Here is a 17,644-nt window from a genome sequence, read left to right as displayed (position 1 = left end):
ATTAATGTAAGGAGTAGTTCACTTTCAAATAATTTTTGATAATTTACTCACGCCCAAGTCATCCAAGATGTCCATCCAAGATGTCCATGTCCTTCTTTCTTCAGTCGAAACGACATTAAGGTTTTTGAGGAAAACATTCCAGGGTTTTTCTCCATATAATCAGGGATGTAGTGGAGGCTAAACGCACGTAAACGCCGTTTACGCACCTCCCAATATTCGGAAATAGCGTTTACCCACCTCCAAAGTGCGTTTATCCACCTCTAAATTGCATTTATCCACCTCTAAATAGCTATAAATTAAGCTTATGTCGTTTTAGTTTCATATTGTTAATTATTAGTTTCATAGGTTGTTAAACCTAAGAAAGACGAACTCTTTCATATTGCGCTGCATTAAGTCAGTGTTGTTGATTACAAATGGACTTCCAACGGTTTGAAGGTCCAGATGTGAGTTTCAGTGCAGCTTCAAAGTCTCGACACGATCCCAGTCGATGAATAAGAGTCTTTTCTAGCGAAACGATCGGTCATTTAAAAAAATAAATAATAATAATTATATACTTTTTTTAACCACAAATGCAAATCTTGTACTATCTCTGAGATGCGCCACGCATTACGTCATCACGTTGGAAAGGTCACGCGTGACGTAGTCGGAAAGTACCGACCCAGTGTTTACAAGTTTGGAGTAGGAGGACCGTTCAAAGTTATTGTATGTTGAAAGATATTTATATGTATTTGTGTCAGTTTATTGTTTAAAATGGTCCTTATGTGTGCATATCCTGGATGTTTAACGATGTCACGCGTGACCTTTCCAACGTGATGATGACGTAATGCGTGGCGCATCTCAGAGATAGTAACGGGCATTTGTGGTTAAATGTATAGGCTATCATTTTTATTGATTTTTAGAAAATGACCGATCGTTTCGCTAGATAAGACTCTTATTCCTCGACTGGGATCGTGTCGAGACTTTGAAGCTGCACTGAAACTCACATTTGGACCTTCAAATCGTTGGTTGCCATTGAAGTCCATTATATAGAGAAAAATCCTGGAATGTTTTCCTCAAAAACCTTCATTTCTTTTCGACTGAAGAAAGAAAGACATGGACATCTTGGATGACGTGGGGGTGAGTAAATTATCAGGACATTTTTATTTGAAAGTGAACTACTCTAAGTATTATAAGTTGCATATTTTTTTAACATTAGGTAATGCACTGTGAACTAACATGAACATGAACATTTTTATTAAATAACATTAACACAGATAAATGCTGTAATTGTTCATGTTAATTGATGCATTCATTAATGTTAACGTTGTAAAGTGTTTCCCTTTACAATAAGTAAAATTAACTTGTTTTTTAAGTTTTTGCACTCACATGTATGGAATTAAGTAAAATATTCTTAAATTGTGTTAAATTATCAAAGAGAATAAGTAAATTGGCAACACTTTATAATAAGGTTTCATTAGTTAAAATGAACTAAGAATGAATGGTAACAATATTTATTAATCTTAGTTACTGTTAATTTCAACATTTACTAATACATTATTCAAATCAAAGTTGTATTATACACTAACATGAACAAACAATGAACATCTGTACTTTTATTAACTAACATTAACAAAGATGAATAAATACTGTAACAAATGTATTGCTCATTGTTAGTTCATGTACGGTACATTAACAAATGAGACCTTATTGTAAAGTGTTACCAGTAATTTTAACTCGGCCAGTTTGTTACTCACTCTTTGTTTGTAAATTTTACTCAAAATCTTCATAAATGTCTTATGTAATACTGTGCATTGTTTTTAATCACTTTTATGTAAATTGTGAATAAAGTCCCATTGCATACGGTGATATATTTAATCCCTTTTGTGTGTAATGCATTATAAAACTTTAATAAAGCATGAAATTATTTTTAATGTCTTTCTTGGAAAATCAGATGCTGATGTCAGTGCTAATGTTACTTTTAATTTAAATGAATGTATGAATACAGTGCAGTTTTTTCCTTTATGCTTTTCTGAGTGCATGAGTCAAACAAAAGCATTTATTTTCCAGTCTTTTAGTACTCCAATATGTTCACATTTATACTAGTTAAATAGAAATCATTGTGATCTTATCGAATGAATGTGAAAAATGCATAAAGTATATAAGAACCAAATGGGCTTTTATTGCATGTCATTGTAAGCTTTTGAGGTTTTTGTAAAGTTTTAGGAGAAATATTCACAGGAGTGTGACAACTAGCCCTGATTAAACCAAGCACAATAAACCAGCCAAGCAATGCATTTTTTTCTTTAATTATTATTTATAGTTGTTCAGACACGTGTATATACAAATACAGAACTTAATTTTTTTTCTTTTCTTTTTTTCAAAAGTTTGTTCCTGTTTGTACAGTGGGAAAAAAGCAAGTACAGAAGAGAAAATTAAAAACCAGCAGAACCAGTGTCATCAGAAATACAGGAGTGAATGTGATCTGAATCAACACACACACACACACACACACACACTTGATTTCTCCAGCACACTTCAGTGAAGAGAACAGAGACGCCAGTAAGGGTGTTGGTTGACTAAGGCAAGTGTAAAACACCATCACTAATAAATCTGTCCGAGTCCAGCAGCTTCAGGCCGGAAGATGAACCCAACTGCAGACAGGACGCAGAATCGGCATGAAATTTGATGGAATGAAATCCAAAGAAATTAATTTTAAATAATGCATTTCATTTTTTCAGTGTGAATTATCCATACACAGTATCTAGAAACATTAGAATAATGTTTAAATTTATATTTTTAAAAATTGGAATTCAGCAAATTCCTTTTCCTGTCAATCTAATTAATATTTTAATTCTACTTCCTGTTCAGTTCAGTTCAAATTCACACACAAGAACTGACCGTGTGAATGTTACTCAACCCTGACAGAGTCAAGACTCGTTCACACCCAAGACTAGAAGTGAAACTCGAAAAATTCGAATATGGTGCAAAAGTTCATTTATTTCAGTAATTCAACTTACAAGGTGAAACTAATATATTATATAGACTCATTACATGCAAAGTGAGATATTTCAAGCCTTTATTTGTTATAATTTTGATGATTATGGCTTACAGATATGAAAACCTTTTCACAATATTCTAATTTTGAATTTGGGGTTTTCATATCTGTAAGCCATAATCATCAAAATGATAACAATCAAAGGCTTGAAATATCTCACCTTGAGTCTATATAATATATTAGTTTCACCTTTTAAGTTGAATTACCGAAATAAAGAACTTTTGCACCATATTCGAATTTTTCTAATAACCATAAAGATATAGTTCTACAAAACATTCTAAATGTCCACACCACAACTATAACGATAATGACAAACAATATCGTTGGAATCAGAATCCATCCTGCTTTAAGAGCTCGAGTATTTAAAAGGACAGATGAAAAAATTGCAGCACGTATAGAATAAACAACGTGTGGACGCTAATATCGTTATCGTTATAGATATGTTTTTTTGGTGTGAACGGGCCTTCCGTCTGAGGCGCTCTGTTGACGTGGACTGATGGCAGATGATTTATCCTCAAAAACATTGAAAACAATCATTGAAAGAAACAAAAGAACAACAACTCAAGAACCTTCAGCAAAACATTATGAAGCAATGCTAGACGTTGTTAGCCGAAGCGCTTTGTGCAAAACTACACAACTCTCCTGTGTAACGTTCTCATTTCAGTGGAACTACGACACACACTTACGGGGTGAGAAGAAAGACTAACATTTCACAAACATGTCGAGAAAAGAAGAGGTGAAAACAGCCAAAAGAACACTTTATTTAACGTTTTTTTTTTCTTTATCAAGTCCATGCACATGCCACGTTATGAACCCAGCAAGTTCCTTCCATTAAAAAACACAGTCCGTAAACAAACGCTTGCACCGTCGACTCCGAAACCATCGGTCCTCTTCTCATCGGATCCTTGCGGGAAATGAAAAACTTTGCAAGGAGATTTAAAAAAAAACAGAAAGGTAGATGAAGCGTTCCTATTGGCCGAGGGCCTCGGAACGCAGTTCAAAAGTGTCCAGTCATTGGCTGCAGAAACCGTTGCGTTTGTCGTATGCATTCACTTCCAACATTTTACTTTTTTTTTTTTTTTAGAAAAAACATGTGAATCAAATTAATACCTTAATATCAAACATTATGTACAACACATTTTGATCATAACATTTAATGCGGTATCCATAATAACATATAACAATGATGTTGAATAATAATAATTAATAATTAATCATAATCAATGTTTTATGAAGTGTCTATTTTTTTTTCTTGTCCTCCAGAAAGGTACAAAAAACAAGTAGTATTCTAACACTATAATGTTATGTTTTTGACTACTTCAGGATACACAGTATCCATTTAATGCGCTGATTCTTGTTTCCCAGTTCAAAGTGTGTACAAAGCATGGTATTAATGGTAATAATTGGAGTACAAATGATACAAATACTACTGAAGCTGATTTTCAAAAGTTTCTTTCATAGTTTCTAGTGTAAAACCATGAAACGGAGCACATATGGTGTGTTTCCTCTAGTCCCGATGTCGCGAAGCCGAGCTGCTGAAATCGCATCGTTACTGTTCAGACAAAAACAAACACGAAACGCAGTTGATCTCCAAGAGCGTGGCAGGACTAGCAGAGCCAAACAGCCCTATCGAGAAGCACAAAGGCAGAAACCATGATCCAATTTGCGACTGTTTGAAAAGTCCACAGTTTTGTTTATTGTCAGGAATGCGTATATTCTCTGACTGGGTCAAAAAGCCCCGGAGAAACGAGACCCTCCGTCTGTTTCAATCTCCAGCCTCACAACGCGTCTTCAACTCAAACACTGACGGAGGGAGAGACCAGGCAAACAAGTTTAACGTCTATTTGGGTGAATCTCACAAAAAACATGTCCGGATCACATTTGACCAGATCACAAAATTACATTTTTCATAAAGAAATTGAAGCCTGTTGGAGAGGACCGTTCAAATTGCATGTCTCGATTAACTACATTGAACTAACAATGAGCAATTAATGCGAATCGTTTGTATTCCTCATTTTTAAGTCGCTTTGGATAAAAGCGTCTGCTAATGAAACGCTTTCCAATAAGGTTTCATTTGGTGACATTAGTTAACATGAACTGACAATACTTAAGCATATATTAATCTTAGTTCATGTTAATTTCAACATAAATGCTGGGTTGTTTCAACCCAAATTTGGGTCAAATATGGACAAACCCAACAGTTGGGTTAAAAATTGAATTAAAAAAATTTAACCCAATGGTTGGGTTTGTCCATATTTGACCCAAATTTGGGTTGAAACAACCATTTATGGTTAAATAATTTTAATTACTAATTTCATTTTTTAAATTGTAATAATAATAATAATAATAATAAAAAAATTATCCTGCTAAAGTAAGCATTTAGAAAATGTTTCTTGAACAGCAAATCATCATATTAGAATGATCTCTGAAGGATCATGTGACACTGAGCATTACTATTAAAAAAGCATTTCTTTAGCTGTCAACGGAAATGTGGTTTTTATTTTACTTACTGCCAATTTAACGAGTTTTAACGTGTTTCCTTTTATATGTGTTATGCATAACTTGTTTCCTTGTTTGTTTCAATTCCATTAGGCCCTATAGAAAACTGCACTCTAAAAATGCTGGGTTGTTTTAACCCAACTTTGGGTCAAATATGAACAAACCCGTTCAATTTTTAAATTAAATGTTTTTTTTTTACATTTATTAAATTTTCTACATTGGCACAAAGAAAAAACTCCTTTGCAGATACAGTGTGCAGTAATATTATTACATAATGTAAACAATTTATATTTTAACACAAGTAATGATATAGGAAAGAAATAAAAAATAATTAATAAACTACGTGCTAAGAGTGTGACAACTCCTCCAAGCACAATACGCTGTTTATTCGACAGCTCTGACACCAAATATAGCCATAACTGGGTCTGGGTCTAGTGGTTTAAATGACATTTTTAACCCAACGTTTGGGTTTGTCCATATTTGACCCAAAATTGGGTTAAAACAACCCAGCATTGATTAGAGTGTACACTTTGTTAAGATCAAGTTGTATCTGTGAAGATTATTTAATGATTCTTATCTATCTCATCTATCATGATGAATCAGTCATGACATCTAAATAGAGAGCCTAAGCCCCTTTACCATGGGACCTTATTTCGGAAAAATATTGTATGGTAGTCAATGGCGAGAGACAACAAATATTTTGATCTCGTTTGAATTGTGCCCTGAATCACACATATGATGTTTGTCAATTTAAAAGATACATTTTAAAGTCAAGAAAGTCGCAGTTTGATGTGAAACTGTTGAGGTATAAGACTGTGAAAATACGTAAAGACTACAAACCCCAAAGGTGCACATTTTCTCTCAATGAATGAAGCTAACTTTACTGAAGCTAACTTTACTGAAGCTAACGTTACTGAAGCTAACTTTACTGAAGCTAACTTTACTGAAGCTAGCGTTACTGAATCTAACGTTACTGAATCTAACTTTACTGAAGCTAACTTTACTGAAGCTAACTTTACTGAAGCTAACTTTACTGAAGCTAACTTTACTGAAGCTAACTTTACTGAAGCTAGCGTTACTGAAGCTAACTTTACTGAAGCTTACTTTACTGAAGCTAACTTTACTGAAGCTAACTTTACTGATGCTAACTTTACTGAAGCGCTAACTTTACTGAAGCTGACTTTACTGAAGCTAACTTTACTGAAGCTACTTTACTGAAGCTAACGTCTGTCATTGTTTCTATAGTCTTGCGTTATAATCGTAACGTTACGCCGTCATCGAGTGTTTTGTACCAGACTGCACACACACCAGCAGCGGATCTCGCTCGTTGTTTCGCTTCCCGGGAGATGTAGTTCATTGAGCGATTTTCACATGAAACTAAATGTTACTCTTCTGTTTTATGACAAACTGCGACTTTCTTGACTTTCAGAATTATCTTTTAAATTGACAAACATCATATGTGTAATTCAGGGCACAGTTCAGACGGAATAAAAAGATTAGTTGTCTCTCGCCATTGACTACCATACATATTTTTTTTCCGAGGGGAGGGGCTTAGGCTCTCTATCCTTCACCAGTTAAGCTGAAGTGTGTGATTTTTGCACCACTGGTGTCACCAAACGGGAAGAGCAGATGAAGGTTTTAAAAGTGTGGATTTTAAGGGAATTTTATAGATAAATAATGAAGATTAGGTCAGAGGTATGAAAGGTTTGTCGAGTGAAAACCAGCCATAGACAATAGAGTGCCATTGGGTGTTTAAAGGGCAATAAAATATTATATTTGATCTGCAATCTCTAAAAACTCACATGACATGGTCTTATAAAATGTTTCATAAAAATCATAGTTTTAGAGATAACATCCTCAGATTTGAAATGAAGCATTACCACACTTGTGGCTTCAGCTTTATTGTGTTTCTAAGTTGCTACACTACAGCCACATCATTTTTTTTCTTCATTTAAAATACAGGTGAAACTGGAAAAATTCGAATATGGTGCAAAAGTTCATTTATTTCAGTAATTCAACTTAAAAGGTGAAACTAATATATTATATAGACTCATTACATGCAAAGTGAGATATTTCAAGCCTTTATTTGTTATAATTTTGATGATTATGGCTTACAGATATGAAAACCTTTTCACAATATTCTAATTTTGAATTTAGCTGTAATCCATAATCATCAAAAATATAACAAATAAAGGCTTGAAATATCTCACTTTGCATGTAATGAGTCTATATAATATATTAGTTTCACCTTGTAAGTTGAATTACTTAAATAAATGAACTTTTGCACCATATTCGAATTTTTCGAGTTTCACCTGTATATAGTGTTAATATTTAAAATTTCTGCTTATACTATATAGAGTTTACAGTTCAAGACTCAGGCCGTTATTAATTCTCCATATTAATAACGGTCTGAGTAATTCTGAGTCTTGACCTGTAAACTCTCAAGTGTTGGCTTTCTAAATATATGTTGGTTATGTGTCTATTCAGAAGGACTTGCCAAAATATGGGTGTGGGAAAAGGGGTTAATATGTAAAATGAATATTTTTATTATATTTAATTTAAATGTAATTATAGTCACAATGCAAAAAAAAAAAAATCATTTTGTTTATGCAAAATGTAAATTCTTATTTGTGTCTTGATTCTGGGATGAAATATGAGTCGCTGGTGTTCTTGACAGTTTTCGAGAGATTCGCCCGTCGGTTCCTCCATCATATGTAAGGCTGTCGGAGGAGAATGCCCATGTTATAATGTCTTGCGTATGTCGCATCAGCATATTAAACGAGTCAGAATTGCACCGATTAACAGCTACAGAACAATGCATTAATGAAAAACAAAATCAAATAAAACTTCACTTTATTTCCCCCATCGAAATGCTGAATTTGAAGCACTTCCAGGAGATATTAGTATTGTGTGTACGGTATAAGGCCTATTTAAACAAACGTTTACTTTTCCCACTCATATGAACGGGGGAAAACATGTGGAGCCCCCTTCGATATTTGGTTCCTAATAGAGTCGGACACACAGTTATGACAAGAAAAGAATTTCCATGATCCGTCAATGTTGATATCTCATATCAATTGATAAAAGGTCATAGGAAAAATATAGATATTTATGTTGCAGTTAAGTTTATCTTACAAAATACAAAATCATTGTTTTAGTGGTGTGGTCTACTAAGATAAGTCCCTCAAATTGCTGTATAGAATCAATTCCAAATTCACACAAATCAGATTATTTAGACTAACACACTCATCTAGCATCTTCCTTCTATTGGGAAAGATCCATGCGGCGAGATGCATAACCGGCCGCTTCTTCCAATGAATTCTGCAATTTGTTAAGAGAAGGCAGACGAAGGACGAAAGGCAAGAAGTCTTTGTATATTTATCGCTAACAGCAGAGCCGGTGAACTCGGTTAAGGTTTGATGTTTATAAATGTGACACCTTCAACTCGAACGATTCTCACAGGGTGTTCGGCGTTTCTTAACACTTGCTCTAATTACCGACAAAATAAAACGCTCTCTGGATCTCAGACTCCGCCCCCTTCCTCCCAGCAGCCAATCCCCCGTAAGCGGCCGTCAAAGTTGATTGGTCGGTTGGTTAAACAGGTGATCTGCATTTCTTCTTAGCACGGCTAACCGACTTTTCCTAATAAAAGACAGCGAAAGACCACTTAAATATTTGGAAAACAAAAGAAAAGCAGAGCAGAAGTGTTCCTGGTGGATCTCCAAGCCCTCGGTCCGCTGTGTTGTGTTTCTGCAGGGCTGATTCAGGGTCAGGTGAGGGGCTATAAGGTGAGGAACACGGAGATGCACAGCACCAGGAGGGCCAGTAGGGGGCGTGATGTCTGGTGTCGCAGGCCTGAAGTCGACACGTCACTCCGGGACGGTTCGGCCTCGTGACTGGTGTCGTCTAGAAACGAGGAGATGGAGAACATTTGATCAACTCAGATGCTGCATGTCAGGGTTAGTGGAAAGAAACTATCCAGAAATGCACAATCAAGTGTTTATTTTATTGCACTTTATCTCTTTGTGTCTGTAGGTTTCAAATACAGTGCATATCTTTAAAAGCCATGGTCTCAAAATGAGTTTCTTTCTCAATTTTAGCAGCACTCGCATGGACCAAAACTGAACGTTTTTACAGATGTGTTTGTTCATATGGCATTCACCTGATTTTATACAACATTTCATTCCTATAAAACATGGTGATCAAAAGATAAATCAATAAAACTTTAACTCTAATAGGTCAACAAAATCAAACAAGAATTCTTTAACCAATGCTCAGAATTAACATTCTGGAAATCTATGCAAATTAGTGCATATTTAATTAGACCATGCATACTTTGCACATTTTAATATAACATTTCAGAAAACTTGCAATACAAAAATAATTGCAATTTTTTTAATGTTATCAATCAACTGGGGAAGTGTGGTAATATCTATTTTTATATGTATTTTAATTTTTTTTTTACCTTATTCACATGTGGTGTCTTGCCTTAACTTAAACCAAAACCATAAAAAAACATTTCCGTCATTAAAATAAAACGGACTTTCACTGAAATAAGATTAAATATAAATGCAACGGGCACTGGGCGTCAGAAAGATGTTAGACAGATGTCAAATTTTGATTGAAAATGGAAATCGGGATGATGTCAAGCCTCCATCATTGGATAGTCGTTGAACTCTTAACGCCACAACTCAAAACCAACAAAATGTCAGTGTAATGGTGTTATAAATTGAACACTGTGTGGACATTAGCATTATGACATTTAACAGACATTGGGTCTCATTCATGAATATACGAGTAAATATGAGAGTGATTTGCGCGTAAAGAGACCTTCCCGAAAACTCCTGATTCACAAATACTTCGTAAACGTCAGATGTGATAGTGAAATGTGTGTGTGTGTTAATGAATTCCAATCAGTCGTAAATGGGACGCGCGTGCACGCTCATTCTCAATTACCATAAATCCCGCCCATATATCCGACTGACAACTGTATATGGGCATCATATTATGACACCAAACGAAGGATTTCAACATGTCTTCTCAAAAGCGAATGAAAAAGAAAAATTTCTCAGATGCAGAAATCGAAGTTTTATTATCAGAAGTTCATTCAAAACACCACATTTTATTTTCAAGCGGAGGCTACACAGTGGCGTATCAGGTCCTAAAGAAAAGCCAGTTTGGCAGCATTACAGATGCAGTTACTGGAGTTTCATCTGCTAATCAAACAGTCCCAGGAGTAAAAAGACAAACCATATGTAATTACTATATATAATATTTTTTCAAAATGCTGTGTAAATATGTTAAAATGCAGCCTTAGTTATTAAAGAGCAAAACGTTCGGATGTTAAACTCACTATTTGCGCGTGGCTGGGAGCAGGTGTAGATTTCTTTCCTACCAACTAACATTTGGAAAATACGAACATTTGAATGAATCCGAAAATTTACGCCAGAACCACTTAACACACGATTTACACAAAAATTCGTTCTGCTCGTGTTTCATGAATGAGACCCATTGAGTTTTGTTTACCTTACTCATGACTAAATGTTGGTGTTTGACATCGAAATGATGTTAGCGTTTGGAAGACATTGAATTTTGGTTACTTATGACTACTTATGTGTGTTAGATATTGTCCTGACAGTGAATTTTGGTCTCCTGTTGTGAGATCCTATATTCAACCAAATAGCAACCTCTTACAACATAGGTGGAAAAATAAACTAAACTTATTGTATTCCAGATCATTGCCAAACAGAAAAAAACAACAACAAAAAAACAGAAAATAATAAAATTGAAGAAAAAAAAGGACAACAAAAATACTAAAACTTTCAAATTAAATAAAAAACATATAATATAAACATAAATTTCTACATATTAACACAAACTATAATAATATCTCAATGATGGTGCCATGCAGTCTGAACGTAACCCAGAATCTGCTTGTTGGAAGCCTCAGTAATAATGCAGGCAAGGCTGTTTGAGTCGGTGCATTTCTCCACGTTTACTGGTGTAGACACACAGACTGCGGTTATCATCAGTGAGCGTGATATGGCTTTGGAAAGCACATGGTCTCAGTGGAGTCTGAGGACGTCAGTGTGGAAACAGACAGGTGTGACGCTAAAAGAGACAGATAAATATGCTTGGGAGGACAGAGTAGTTTGCTGGCTCATTCAGGCGAACAGACAGACACCTTCAGCCTCTCAGTGGGAATCTGGACTAATAAATCAATGCCTCCACCATGACACTGTGTGTGTGTGTGTTTGTGTTTGCAAGGTGAAACGGCACGATAAAACAATACTGGGTTAATCTACACTGGTGTTAATTGATATAATGCATTTGAAAAGTTTTTGATTGGATACGCACTTTGTTTTCTGTGTTCAAAGTCTACAGACATTTCCATTAAAATTGTCGAGCATTTTCTGTATGTTTTATTTGCCCCCAAATTCTGTTTAATTTTTCCATATTCCATTTTAGTAGTTAATAATCAAAAAGGACGTCTAATCAATTTAATTGATAAAACTTCAACAATTTTAATAATTTATTCAAATTGTAACGATAATAGTCAGCTATGAACTATTTATTTTTTTAAGAAAGTCTGTGTTGTGTTTTAATAATTCTGTGTTTTATGATTTAATAAAAAAGGTGGTAGACAAATAAATGCATAAATCTTTAATCAATCTTTGAGTAATTGATTCAACAATTTAATCAATCTTTTAAAATGTAATCAAATGAAATCTAAACAATTCATTTCATTTTTGCGCGAACAAAGTGCAGCACGACCGAGGTTAAAAGTTGGAAACGTGGACATAGTCAAGTTAAACAACTTTTATTTTGATGCGTTGTTGTGAACATTCTGCCAGAGAATAAAAAATAAAAAGGGTAATTCATCTCAATTTATCTAGGGTTAGTTTTATCTCACAATTCTGACTTTTTTTCTCACAACTGCGAGTTTACACCTCGCAATTCAGATTTTTTTTTCTCAGAATTGCGTGATATAAAGTCGTAAGTGTGAGATATAAACTCGCAATTCAGACTTTTTCTCTCGCAATAGTGAGTTTTTATCTCGCCATTCTGACTTTATAACACGCAATTGGAACAAATAAAGTCAGAATTGCGAGATGTAAACTCGCAACTGTGAGATAAAAAGTCGCAATTGTCTTTTTAAATGTTTTATTCTGTGGCGGAAACAAGCTTCCATACCTTTGAGTGTGTGTGAGTATCTGACGGTAGTTTTCTCAAATGAAATGGTGAAAGTGCTTCAGTAAACTGCGCTTATCATTCACTTAACATCTAAACTAGACATATTAATTATAGAGTAGACTACTAGTCGTTTTACACTTTAATATTAAAGACACTAGTCCATATTGTGATTTATATGGAAGCTTGTTTCCGCCACAGAATGAAAAATTAAAAAGGTAATTGTGACTTTTTATCTCACAATTCTGACTTTTTTTCTCACAATTGCGAGTTTACATCTCGCAATTCTGACTTTATTTCTCAGAATTGCGAGATATAAAGTCAGAATTGCGTGATATAAAGTCAGAATTGCGTGTTGTAAAGTCAGAATTGCAAGATATAAAGTCAGAATTGATTGATATAAAGTCGCAATTGCGTGTTATAAAGTCAGAATTGCAAGATATAAAGTCAGAATTGATTGATATAAAGTCAGAATTGCGTGATATAAAGTTGCAATTGCGTGTTATAAAGTCAGAATTGCGTGATATAAAGTCAGAATTGATTGATATAAAGTCAGAATTGCGTGATATAAAGTTGCAATTGCGTGATATAAAGTCAGAATTGCGTGTTGTAAAGTCAGAATTGCAAGATATAAAGTCAGAATTGATTGATATAAAGTCGCAATTGCGTGTTATAAAGTCAGAATTGCAAGATATAAAGTCAGAATTGATTGATATAAAGTCAGAATTGCGTGATATAAAGTTGCAATTGCGTGTTATAAAGTCAGAATTGCGTGATATAAAGTTGCAATTGCGTGATATAAAGTCAGAATTGCGTGATATAAAGTCAGAATTCCATGTTATAAAGTCAGAATTGCGAGATGTAAACTCGCAATTGTGAGAAAAAGTCAGCGACTTTATATCTCGCAATTCTGACTTTATATCACGCAATTCTGACTTTATATCTCGCAATTGTGACTTTATTTCTCAGAATTGCGACTTTATATCTCGCAATTGCGACTTTATTTCTCAGAATTGCGAGATATAAAGTCAGAATTGCGTGATATAAAGTCAGAATTGCGTGATATAAAGTCAGAATTGCGTGTTATAAAGTCAGAATTGCGTGATATAAAGTCGCAATTGTGTGTTGTAAAGTCAGAATTGTGAGATATAAACTATTCTGAGGGGTAAAAAAGTTAGTCTTTTTTCCCCCTTAGAATTGGCCTGATAACTCGCAATTGCGAGTTTTATATCTCACAATTCTGAGAAAAGATGTCAGAATTTCGAGATATAAAGTCGCAATTATGTGTTATAAAGTCAGAATTGCGAGATGTAAACTCGCAATTGTGAGAAAAAAAGTCAGAATTGTGAGATAAAATGTCGCAATTCTGTCTTTTTTTCTCGCAATTGCGACTTTATTTCTCATAATTGCGACTTTATATCTCGCAATTCTGACTTTATTTCTCATAATTGCGACTTCATATCTCGCAATTGCGACTTTATTTCTCAGAATTGCGACTTTATATCTCGCAATTGCGACTTTATTTCTCAGAATTGCGACTTTATATCTCGGAATTGCGACTTTATTTCTCAGAATTGCGACTTTATATCTCGCATTTGCGACTTTATTTCTCAGAATTGCGACATTATATCTCGCAATTGCGACTTTATTTCTTAGAATTGCGACATATCTCGCAATTGCGACTTTATTTCTCACAATTCTGACTTCATATCTCGCAATTGTGAGATAAAAAGTCGCATTTAAAAAAAAAAAATTTATTCAGTGGCGGAAACAAGCTTCCATAGATTTAAGTTTACAGGCCTTATTTTGATTTTTTTTTCTTCAAATTTTGCCAAATTCGGAATTTAATTTTTATGACTGCATTTGGTCCAGTTGTGGACGTATTCACAATTAAACAGCTTGTAATTAAGCAATTAAACAGTCACTTCGTGTCACATCCGGCTGTTAAGAGTTTTATTTTATTCATTGATTTGACATGGACATTGCAATTAAACATAGTACAAAACAAGTCTGTAACTGATGCTATGCAAAAAGAGTTTATAGCTATTGCTAATTTTCAACTCCAGTCCACGGTTGGGCCTTTACACTACAACGTAAAGTGTATGCCGATAGTAAACTCTATGTTATTTTTCTATCTGTCTATTTCATCACATCTTGAATTTGAATGCAGACCCAATGTTTGATCATGTCACCATGAAAGTCATGGCTACCGTGACAGTAATGGCAATAAATATTACGAGGCGATAGTCGTGCATATGCTAGTAAGTGCCATGTGTTCGGATGTAATGGGTTTTATCAAGCAGAAGCCAAAGCAAGCTTGGCATCGTTCCATGTGACTCCTTAGAGAGCCAAACACTAATTTGGCACAAAAACATTGTGGATATCTGAGTTTTGTATCTTGATTCTCACCACAGCCAACATGCATGAATATACTGACGCATTGTGTAAATATAATTCATGCATTTCAGCTGGAAGGCATGATAGACACTGACTGACTGAAGCTTTTGTCTCACTGAAAGGTCACATGGCTAATTTCTGGTCACTTAATTGCATGTTCACATGGTGATGTTGACAGGCGGCCCTCAGCTATTACAAGAGAATGCATTATTAATACGATGTGTACCTCATGCATAAATAAATAAAGCAGTCTTTGTGGTTTGAAGTGTCAGAGAAGCCGCAGGCGCAACTCAAATCCTGAACGTAAAGGTACATTAAAGCAACAACACACACACATGCACAGAGTGATTAGAGGAATTAAAGGACAGAGACACAGACTGAACAAAGCCAAGGTGATTTCAAGCCATACTGACCTCTTGGTTCTAATGCATTGTCTACTTTGTCATCGACAAAAACGCGGTCATGAACGCCTATGGTTTTCTCGCAGCCATCTACAAAAACAGAAGAAATGAAAAAGATACTGTAAGCCAGTCATGTTAGTGATAAATCAGCAGCCCAACCCACCTGCCAATCAAAGGAGAGCCCGTGACATCACTCAGAAGCATTCACCCGCCATTAATGTCCATTAAAGTGTGAAAGAAGCTCTGACAGAATCATCCGTGTGTGTGTGTGTGTGTGTGTGAGTGTGTGTTTTATAATCAATGACACTTACTTGGTGGTCTCACAAACACTTTCAGCTTGAGACACGACCTTCTCCCGGTTTCTGTGATCATGGATGCTGTAAAACACAAAGAACAGATAAGCAGGGGTGAGTACACACACACACACACACACACACACACACCTAACAAGAGGAAGATATCTTCTTAGTCTGGCGCTACACACACACACACACACACTGAGCTGAGGCTTGCGGGTGTATTTTGTGGTCTGAAAGAGGAAATTGGCCCGTTCGTGAGGAATCTAAAGGGTGTGTACACACACACACACGCACGGCGCCTGCGGGGTGAAGAAAGCAACGTCACGCTGTCATTTGTGGTTTTCTGTCACTCGTAGTCAGTCTGATGGTTTATCAGCCGGTTCGGGACTCGAGAGTTATGAGCACAAATACACCAGACTGAACTCAAAAGAGCTGAAATTATAGACTGACTTCATCTCCAGGTTATTTTTAGCCAAACATGTGTTTCTTGAATGCTGCATTTAAAGGTCAAGTGGGAAAGGAAAAATCACATATAAGATCCTCCTCATTTTCTCAACTGTTTCTCCTAGACGGAAACCGAATGAAATGGAGATCAGACTGAAGTATGTTACGGAGGACATGGTGATGTGGGATAATCAAATATGAGATGGGAGGAAACATTATATTTCAATGCTTTTTGCCGTTTGCTTTCAAAACATGAAATGCAGAAATGTTTCACTTGTTTGCAAACCTTTTGAGTTCACACAAAAAACCTTTGCATTTGCTTGATTGCTGACGTTTTGTTGTTCTTTAAGAATCTTTGCACTTGCTCGCAAATCTTTTGTTTTCGCTCAGAAAAGTATCGTGTTCCCCGAAGAAACGTTGCGTTTGCTCACACATTTTGTAACACTGTTGCATTCCCCTGAAAAACTTTGCATTCTTTTGCAAAATGTTTGCGTTCGCTCACAAAACTTCTGCGTTCGCTTGTAAAACTTTTGCATTTGCTCACAAAAACACTGAAATATAGTTTTTCCTCCCACCTCGTATTATTTCCATCACAATTTTTTTCTCATTTTTGGGAACGCAAACATTTGTGTGAGCGAATGCAAAAGTGTGAATGCAAAAACATTGAATTATAATTTTTTAATATACCATCATCTTGACCCTTTAGGGGCTCTGTAGTGTCCAAACGTTTCTCCTGAGAAAAATAATCTGAGATCTCAATAATGTCTCAAATTGTGCTTAAATCAGCCAAGATGCTAAAGATCTCAATATGAACTCAAACATCTCAAATTCTCCAAAGACCAAAATATCTGAGCTATACAACGGTCAATATTTGACTACTTAAAGGGATAGCTCACCCTCAAGTGTAAACTCTGTCAGTAATGACTCTCCCTCATGTTGTTCAACCCCGTAAGACTTTCGTTCATCTTCGGAACACAAATTAAGATATTTGTGATTAAATCTGAGAGCTGGATCACTCCTCCATAGGCTTCTATTGTAATTGAAACTTGCCGGCCCAGAAAGTTATTAAAAAGACATAGGCTAGTTAAAATAGTCCGAGTGACTACAGCGGCTCAACCTTAAGATTATCAAGCGACGAGAATACTTTCTGTGCGCAAAAAACAAACAAAAATAACGACTTTATTCAACTCTTCATTTCCTTCTCTGTGGGCCTCGAGTGAGTTCACGTAGTGAAACTGCTTAACGCTTCTGTGTTGTACGTCACACACACATCACACACACATGACCAGCGTTGGCCAATAGTGAGCCTACGTGTGACGTACGACACAGAAGCGCTGCGCTGTTACACTACGCGAAATCTCACGGCCCACAGAGAAGAA

General features: G+C 35.4%; 1 protein-coding gene across 2 annotated transcripts in view; it reads right to left on the bottom strand.

The window, feature by feature from the left end:
• Positions 1–9,051: 9,051 nt before the first annotated feature.
• efna5b (ephrin-A5b) overlaps positions 9,052–17,644 on the bottom strand; it is a 139,476-nt gene continuing 130,883 nt past the window's right edge. The window contains exons 3-5 of one of the 2 annotated variants that reach the window (XM_056238275.1): positions 15,834–15,899; positions 15,535–15,612; positions 9,054–9,439 (exon numbers count right to left, since the gene is read on the bottom strand). In XM_056238275.1, the coding sequence (XP_056094250.1) occupies positions 9,315–9,439; positions 15,535–15,612; positions 15,834–15,899 (269 nt within the window). In that variant the 3' untranslated portion in view covers positions 9,054–9,314. Of the gene's footprint in view, positions 9,440–15,534; positions 15,613–15,833; positions 15,900–17,644 lie in introns of both variants that reach the window. The other variant, XM_056238276.1, reaches the window with a different exon arrangement.

The sequence above is a fragment of the Rhinichthys klamathensis genome, unplaced genomic scaffold (genome assembly GCF_029890125.1).
Source record: "Rhinichthys klamathensis goyatoka isolate OS25496 unplaced genomic scaffold, OSU_Roscu_1.1 h1tg000514l_1, whole genome shotgun sequence".
Lineage (NCBI taxonomy): Eukaryota > Metazoa > Chordata > Actinopteri > Cypriniformes > Leuciscidae > Rhinichthys > Rhinichthys klamathensis.
The sequence above is the reverse complement of the archived record's forward strand: the minus strand, read 5'-3'. Positions and strand labels throughout refer to the sequence as shown.